Here is a 9044-nt window from a genome sequence, read left to right on the forward strand (position 1 = left end):
AAATAGATATTCTTGTGCTTATAATGTAAATAGTTAAAAATGACAAAACTCACCTCGGCCCCTCACAGCAAACCAGCATAAGGTAAGTAACAAGATACACTGGGCTGTGAGAAAAAAGAAAAAAAAGTCACCGTTACTTCAATATAATATACATATTCAAATGTTTAGGGTCAGTCAGTTGCTTTTTTGTTTTTTTTAAAGAAATACTTTTATTCAGCAGGGATCCATTAAATTTGATCAAAAGTGACAATAAATACATTTAAAATGTTACAAAAGAAGATTTCTATTTCAAATAAATGCTGCTCCTTTGAACTTCTCATAAATCAAAGAATAGAAATAGCAAACCAGCATAAGGTAAGTAACAAGATACACGAGAAAAAGAGAAAAAAGAAAAAAAAGTCACCGTTACTTCAATATAATATACATATTCAAATGTTTAGGGTCAGTCAGTTGCTTTTTTTTTTTTTTTTAAGAAATACTTTTATTCAGCAGGGATCCATTAAATTTGATCAAAAGTGACAATAAATACATTTAAAATGTTACAAAAGAAGATTTCTATTTCAAATAAATGCTGCTCCTTTGAACTTCTCATTAATCAAAGAATAGAAATAGAAAAGAAGTACCACAGCATCTACAAGCAACAAATCAACACATTAGAATGATTTCTGAATGTAATACTGGGGATCATAAAAGACTTAAAAACATTTAGTTTTGTCAGACATGACAGTAAAATCACTCACGATGCCCAATAAATGGCAGGATTTTGGACCACAAAAAGACGCACACTGTAAGATGAGGGATGAACACAAACACACCCATTTCATTACATTACATTGTATGTAATGCATTACATTTACACAGTGGTTCATAAATCTTCAGTTGTTTTGTGAATGTATTTATCATACTCACACAAACGTAAACACCGCGATGATTAAAGTAGTGATTAACAGCTGGATGGCTAAAATAAGGTAAACCTGGTACAAAAACAACCACAAGCCAATTTCTTTACATGAAGCTATTGCTCATTTTATTGCTACATTTACATACTTAAGAAATCTGTAGTACTAGTTCTATTTTAAAATAGATAGTCTCAGTACCTTTCTAATGAAGGCATGTCGAACACTCATGCTGTCTAAAAATCTGCTGTACCAGATATATGCCAGACTCAACCACCTAACAAGAGTGCATGGTTTCTGAATAAAAAGCAGCTCAGTTTTATTCATAAAGCAGACAAATGCAGTACAAAACTAAACAGTACAAAGGTAGGCTGCACTACGCAACAGTTTGTTGGAAAGAAACTTGATTTGTACATACAAAAGAATGATGTACAAGTAAAGCCCTCTTTTCTCAGATCAATATAGGATATTTATTTACACATTTTTCAGCATAATTCTTTTGATACCATGTTTCTGATACCTGGTAACAGTGTGACAGAAGTTATTTTCCCCATGTGTTTTCGAAATTAAGCTACAGAATCTGCACATTGTTTTGGCTGGCAGATAAGACCTTGGTTGTCAGTTCATGCAGCAGGCTGCAAAACAAGTCCAGGCCTTCGCTCCTTCAGTCTAGACACACTTGAACACACACCACTACACCATGAATTATTCAGCTTTTGCATTACACTTGCAGAAATATAACTGATTGTATCTTGTATGACATTGTATGGTATAGGCCTACAAACCTCAGAGCAACACTCAGCTCAGAAAAAAAATATTGAAGTGCTAAGAAATATAATATTCTCTCACTGTATATTTTCGCTAAGAAATAATAATGAACAGGAACTCAGAGAGGTGAGAAAATACACAGAACACAACCATTAACAAAGAGCAGAAAAATGTCCCGTTTACTTGCATACTATGAACTGATATTGTTTAGCATATGTCCAATAATGTAAAAAAACAACAATTACAAAAGTATAACAACCACAAACATTTATTAAATTATTAATTAAATAATAATAATAATAGCAACAATCAAACTATATAATTCAGATGTCTTGTTTATCCAGTTTATTTGCCCCTAAGTAAACAGGATAGTGAGGATTAGGATGACTTTTATTTTGAAAAAATAAAAAAAAACCCTCCTAGTACTTCCGGAACTGTCAATGTGAGCTCATTAGATTATGCGCTGCTGTCATGTTGTTTAATTTGGAATTAGATACATAAACAAATCCTTTTTTTTGTAATTTTTGCACGTTGAAGCCAAACATGGAATGACATTTATGCATCAAATCGATTCACTGAAGGAGTTTAAGTACTTCCTGCTCGACCATCTGTTTACATCAACCTCAGCAGTATTTTTTTTATTTTTTATTTTTTTTGCCCATATATGTATATATAATAAGAAGAAGTAATCATGCTGAAGGCTGTTATTCTTATCGGAGGTCCTCAAAAAGGTGAGTAAATATCCCTCAGACTCGTATCAGTGGTGCAGATTGACAACATCAACATTTTGTACGGTCTGCCATATGTAACATGACCCATTGTTTAAACATTTTTTTTGTGATATTCTCAGCATTGTCACTAAGGACAGGGCCTTTTTTAAAAATCCTAAATATGTCGTAAATGTCATTATTCTGGTAATATTTTGCGTATCATTGATAATGTTATGCACAACTCCAACCCGTGTTGATATAAATACCCTGAAAGGACATGAGAAGCAGCAAAGAAAATAAAATAAGAAATTGTGTGAGATTATAAGCTTTCCTTTATTTGATTACATGTTTTGTTGTGAATAAAATTGTTAGAAAAATAAAATTAGCATCAGTGGACATGAAATGTACCCTAAATTATGGAAAGTCTGATTTTGTGTTCCTGCTGTTTATAAAGGCACCCGGTTTCGCCCGCTGTCTTTTGAGGTGCCCAAACCTCTGTTTCCAGTGGCTGGAGTGCCAATGCTACAGCATCACATTGAGGCTTGCTCTAAGGTGCATATTTTCAGTTCATATAGAGATGAATAGATATTTTATTAATTTCCCTATAGGGAAAATTTCTGCACTTGTTTAACAATTTTTATGACTTCTGTTTTTCTTTAGCTTCCGAATATGAAGGAGATCTTACTTATTGGCTTTTATCAGCCCAATGAAGAAATCAACAGATTTTTGTCATGCGCCCAACAAGATTTCAAAATCTCAATAAGGTAAGTTACTTTATAGTATCTTTATTATGTAGGCTAACATTTGTATTTGTTGTTTTTAAAGTCGGAAAAGGCTTTTGTTTACATGGCTTGTCTGAAATCCCCCTCAGATACCTTCAGGAGTACGCTGCTCTGGGCACCGGAGGAGGAATCTACCATTTCAGAGATCAGATTCTGTCTGGCAGTCCAGAAGCATTTTTTGTCATGAATGCTGACGTGTGCTCAGAGTTTCCTCTGCCAGAGATGCTGGACTTCCAGAAGGAGCACGGAGACGCTTACAGTTTTGTCATCCTCGGCACCACGGTTAGGAGTTCTTGTGTTCATGTATTAAGCCAGGGGTCACCAGGCTCGGTCCTTGAGGGCCGGTGTCCTGCAGAGTTTAGCTCCAACCCTAATCAAACACGCCTGAAGCAGCTAATCAAGCTCTTACTAGGTATACTTGAAAATTCCAGGCAGGTGTGTTGAGCCAAGTTGGAGCTAAATTCTGCAGGACACCGGCCCTCCAGGATCAAGTTTGGTGACCCCTGTATTAAGCCATAGATGGATTATAATGAAAGACACAAGCCAGGCTACTTGTAAAACGGGATTCTCAATTTATTATTAGCCTGTTTTTATTTGAGTTTTGTTACGATGTTGTTGGGCTTGAAAATCAAATCTGATTGTTTCAGGCCAACAGAAAACAGTCCCTGAACTACGGCTGCATTGTTGAGAATGAACAAACCGATGAGGTAATCAAGATTATTTATTTTTTATTTAAAAAAACTTGAAGCAATAACAAATAAGATCATAAGTGTCTTATCATATCCTCCAGGTCTTGCATTATGTCGAGAAGCCCAGCACATTTGTGAGTGACATAATCAACTGTGGAATATACCTGTTCACTCCAGAGATATTCCAGCACATCGGAACAGTTTTCCAGAAGAACCAACAGGACATGCTGTTGTGAGTGGGACAAATCCTGTAGGGCTCTTGAGTGGAAGTGCATGCATACTTAATCCATTTCTTTCCCATGGTTCTCTTCATTTATCTTTTCCCCTCTAACTCCTTCCTGTCTGCCATCATTCTGTTTCCTGTTCCATCATCAGATATTACGATGAGGGGTAAGTTTGCACGTGGACTGAAGGTCTGGTTTGAATGTAGAACGAGAAAGAGCAAGTGTGATGTAGATTTTGTAGTGAGCTCACCTGCTTGTGTGATCTGTCAACTAGAATCATGTTAGCATGTTGTGGTGTGATGATAAAAACACGTCACACATGTTGTGATAACATCACAAACTTTGATTTGAAGCAAAAAAAGTATATGAAAATCGCCATTAAACATGATTATCTAAAACATATTTGAAAATAATGTGCATTGATGGCTTGAACAAAGACTTAAATTCCCCAATGGGGAAAATGAATGGAATTTTTAGTTACAGAACCAGACTGTTACATTTGACTGAATATTGAGATTTACTAATAAATACAATACGTTTTGAAAGTTAAATACATTGCAGATCAAGTCAAGTCTCCATTATTTATATAGCGCTTTTAACAATACAGATTGTGTCAAAGCAACTGTACAGCATTAATTAGGAAAATAGTGTGTCAATAATGCAAAATGATAATAGTAAACACTCAATTTTCAGTTAAAGACAGTTCATCATTGAATTCAGTGATGTCATCATCCAGCTCAGTTCAGTTTAAAGAGTGTCTGTGCAAATGCCATTTCATTTTGTTTTTAACCCTCTGGATCTTTAGCATTTACCTTTTATTTTCATTAATTTGTTTTTGTTCAAGTTATCTTTCCTAATTATGTGTTTGTCTATCATAGTGTCATTTTATATCATCCTCTGTCCTGGGTTGTAAAACATCTGATATCACCAGAGGGTGCAATTAAGACTTTATTTAGTACTATGTGGTTGTGTGCTGTAGAGAGGAGCAGTCCAACGGCTGGCATCGGGCAGAGGTGATCCGCCTGGAACAGGACATCTTTACGGCGCTGGCAGGCCAAGGCAAATTATATGTGTACAAAACAGACCGCTTTTGGAGCCAAATCAAATCTGCAGGGTTAGTTGTTGACATATGCTGTTTAATCACATTTATGCACTGATAATGTTGCAACTACATTTGATTGTGTGTGTGTGTGTATGAGTGTAGTTAATGTTATGCTCCCCTCTTTTTTCAGATCTGCGATCTATGCAAGCCGTTTGTATCTTAACCAGTATCACACAACACATCCAGAGAGGTTAGCTACTAATAGAGAAGGAGGGCCAAAGACCAGAGGTAAATGCTTAGTGGAAGTATACATTTTGTTTGTCTGAGAGAGCTCTTTATGCAGGCCTTCTAATGCATTTTTTTATTTTTTATTTTAGGAAATGTTTATATACATCCAACTGCCAACATTGATCCAACTGCTGTGGTAAATGTTTCTTGATATTGATATTTAGAGTTCCTCAACAATCATTTGCAATGTATTAAACTTCTGCAATGTGACACGAAATGTTGTGCAATGTGAAAAATTATGTTTAGCAGACAATTTGCGGAATGCTAGCCATGCAATGCTAGGCAGGTCATTCCACCAGCCGGGAGCAGTTAAGGTAAAAGTCTGTGAAAGTGATTTTGTGCCTATTTGGGATGGCACTATAAAGTGCCTGCAAGCTTCTGGAGGGCACATTGAATTTTACACAAGCAGCTATTGGTAGCCAGTGGAAATTAATGAACAGAGGTGTGACTACTCTTGTTGCCATATTCTGGATTAGCTGCAGAGGTCTGATAGAAATGGCTGGAAGACCTGCCAAGAGAGTGCTGCAATGGTCCAGCATGGACAGAACAAGTGCTTGAACAACTAGTTGTGTAGCATGTTCCGATAGAAAGGGCCTAATCTTCCTTATGTTTTATAAGGCAAATCTGCAGGACCAGGCAGTTTTAGTAATGTGGTCTGTGAAATTCAGTTGATCACCAATATGATGGCTATCCTGGAAGGTGTTATGGTTGATGTGCCTAGCTGGATGGAGAAATTGTGATGAAGTGTTGGGATGACTGACACCACAAGCAGTTCTGTCTTGGCAAGGTTAAGTTGAAGGTGATGGTTCTTCATCCAGCAGGAAATGTCTGTTAGACATGCTGAGATGCAAGCAGCTATCGTCAGATCATCAGGATGGAATGAGAGGTAGAGTTGAGTGTCATCAGCATAGCAGTGATATGAAAAGCCATGTTTTTGAATGACAGCCTAGTGATGCCATATAGGTAGACAAGAGAAGTGGTCCAAGAACTGAGCCCTGAGGCACCCCAGTAGCTACAGTAGATGTCGCGACTTGGAAACCTAACCCCTGCAAGATACCTTAAAGGACCTATGCTGTTTCTTTTCTTTTTTTAGTTAGGTCCAAATGTGTCCATAGGAACAGGTGTAACGATCGGTGCAGGAGTTCGCGTGAGGGAGTCCATCATCCTCCATGGTGCTACTTTACAGGTGAGTTCATGCTCCTAACCAGTGGCACAGAACACTCACTTTCTCTCCCTATAGCTTTTTCTTGCATTTAAAACCAATGACTCAACACAATATAATAAAGTATATATACTAATTGTGTGTTCTGTAGGATCACAGCTGCGTGTTGAACAGTATTGTGGGCTGGGGCAGCACCATTGGCAAATGGGCCAGAGTGGAAGGGACCCCTAGTGACCCGAATCCAAATGATCCATATGCCAAAATTGACAGTGAGACACTGTTCAGAGATGGAAAACTAACACCGTCCATTACAATTCTAGGTAATTTTATAGAACATCATCATGAATATATTATGTATTTGAAAGTGATTCATCTAATGTGAATTCTCACTGCTTCTCTCTCGATCTCATCAGGCTGTAATGTAAATATCCCATCTGAGGTCATCATACTCAACTCCATCGTCCTGCCACATAAAGACCTCAACAGAAGCTTCAAAAACCAGATCATACTGTAGTTTCAGTTTCAGTCATTTGTACTTGTCATTTTCATACAAATAAAACCGGTATTTGAAATTAAAATGATGGATGAATCATCTGAAGATTCAGTGGCATTTGTCTTAAAATGTCTGCTACTGTAGTGTGCATATGGATTTACCATTGTACAGTGTTATCACGTCAAAGCTGGATAAAACAAATGCAAAAATAGTTCTGCTGTAGAATATCTTCCTTGTCAAACGGTTTCTGAAATGACTTGAAATTAATTTTATTTACAGCTTGTTGACTCCCTCTTGTCAGTGAAATGTCAAAGATATTCAAAGAAAGGTGCAAAAAATAAATACTGTTTATTTGTGCAGTCTGTTACCATTCGTTTCAGCATTTAACATGCCATGTAAAACAAACAAAAAAATGGTAAGACAAATGGTAAAATCTTGTAATTGGATACCAGTCGTGTTGGTAATTGTTTTGAATAATTGATGTTTCTGTGACCGCTCCCTGTATGAAAGCAGAGCGCAGTGCAAGAGTCAGACGTCTGCAATAAATTATATTTTGACTAAGTCACAAAAGGTAATAAAGTAATTTACTGCTGCCCTTGTAGAAAATCACAGTGTCTGTATTTATGGTTAAACTACTACAAGACCATCAATTATTTTTCTTAACCTTTAAGACCAAGACAAATTATTCAATTACAGACTTCACATTTTGGCAACAAAACGCTTCTATATAAATTTATAATACTGCCAAACTTCTGAAGGCACTAGTGCAGATACTGCCCTTATTATATAAAAAAAATCCATAAAGACGGGACATGAATTCATCTAGTTTATTTCAAATCATTTAGCCATTTCACCGTGTTCATACCACCTTTAGATATTTTCCAGGACATTTCCTACATACATAATGGACTTAAACATTCTGCAGAAAATACAAAGAGTGTAGTCTCATATTTCATAGTTTAGTTTTTTCCAAGGTAGAATATGAAGTGCTAAAATGTTTCATTTTGTGTGGTGGAAAAAAAACAGCTCAGTGTCCCAGTGCAACACAAAATATACACTTATATACACACACATAAATCATTTGGGGGATGTGAAGAATTTCTTTTTCCCTGGTTCATTTTTTGGTTTGCTTCTAGAAAGAAAAACAATGGTTATGAAAACACACGATACGAACATGCTCAAGACCAATACAATGCGGGATAGTAGCTTACGGGTTATTGAAAGTGCCACCAAAGTGCTTGATCCGACCCTTTATTGAGCCACCGGATGTAGTTTTAGAGTATTTACTCAACTCAGGAGAGGTCAGAGGTTTGAATATCTTATCAGTTCCTACAAATTAAGAAACAAAAGTTAAAGAATCCTGGCAAAATATAGTCTACAAACTGAAAAATATACAACTACATTTAAGATTTTAAAGTTATTTTAGACCATAAAAATGGCATTAAAATAGACAATAAGTGGGCAGTGGAACTTTAACCAGCATATATACACAGTGGTGTGAAAAAGTGTTGGCCCCCTTTCTGATTTCTTATTTTTTTGCATGTTTGTCACACTTTAATGTTTCAGATCAAACAAATTTAAATATTACACAAAGATAATGCAAGTAAATACAAAACGCAGTTTTTAAATGATGATTTCATTTATTAAGGGAAAAAAGCTGTCCAAACCTACGTGGCCCTACGTGAAAAATGAATTGCCCGCTCCTGTTAAATCATGAAAGAACTGTAATTAACCACATTATTTTAGAAAGCCGAGTTAAATTTCACTAGCCACACCCAGGCCTGATTACTGCCAGACCTGTTGAATCAAGAAATCACTTAAATAGAACCTGTCTGACAAAGTGAAGCATGCTTAAATAGCAACACATTATGCTGTGATCTAAAGAAATTCAAGAACAGATGAAAATCAAAATAGTTGACATGTATCAGTCTGGAAAAGATTATAAAGCCATTTCTAAGGCTTTGGGACTCCAGCGAACCATGGTCAGAGC

At 36.3% G+C, this 9044-nt stretch overlaps 2 protein-coding genes across 3 annotated transcripts in view; one reads left to right on the forward strand and one right to left on the reverse strand.

Moving 5' to 3' along the window:
- The first annotated feature begins 2076 nt into the window (after positions 1-2076).
- On the forward strand, positions 2077-7643 carry gmppaa (GDP-mannose pyrophosphorylase Aa). 2 transcript variants are annotated; one of them, XM_016239571.1, is made up of 13 exons: positions 2077-2395; positions 2829-2926; positions 3035-3138; positions 3246-3438; positions 3804-3863; positions 3947-4077; positions 4221-4235; positions 5049-5183; positions 5302-5399; positions 5489-5535; positions 6493-6585; positions 6713-6881; positions 6975-7643. In XM_016239571.1, the coding sequence occupies exons 1-13, from the start codon at positions 2356-2358 to the stop codon at positions 7073-7075; spliced, it is 1284 nt and encodes a 427-aa protein (XP_016095057.1). In that variant the 5' UTR covers positions 2077-2355; the 3' UTR covers positions 7076-7643. The 2 variants fall into 2 exon arrangements, with proteins under 2 accessions (XP_016095057.1, XP_016095058.1); XM_016239572.1 differs by lacking the exon at positions 4221-4235.
- A 226-nt stretch (positions 7644-7869) lies between these two features.
- The window catches only part of LOC107556448 (rac GTPase-activating protein 1-like), a 12952-nt gene continuing 11777 nt past the window's right edge, over positions 7870-9044 (reverse strand). The window contains exons 15-16 of the mRNA XM_016239569.1: positions 8266-8383; positions 7870-8186 (exon numbers count right to left, since the gene is read on the reverse strand). Of these exons, the coding sequence (XP_016095055.1) occupies positions 8132-8186; positions 8266-8383 (173 nt within the window). The 3' untranslated portion in view covers positions 7870-8131. The remainder of the gene's footprint in view (positions 8187-8265; positions 8384-9044) is intronic.

Source organism: Sinocyclocheilus grahami, unplaced genomic scaffold (genome assembly GCF_001515645.1).
Source record: "Sinocyclocheilus grahami isolate Dianchi unplaced genomic scaffold, SAMN03320097.WGS_v1.1 scaffold568.1, whole genome shotgun sequence".
NCBI lineage: Eukaryota > Metazoa > Chordata > Actinopteri > Cypriniformes > Cyprinidae > Sinocyclocheilus > Sinocyclocheilus grahami.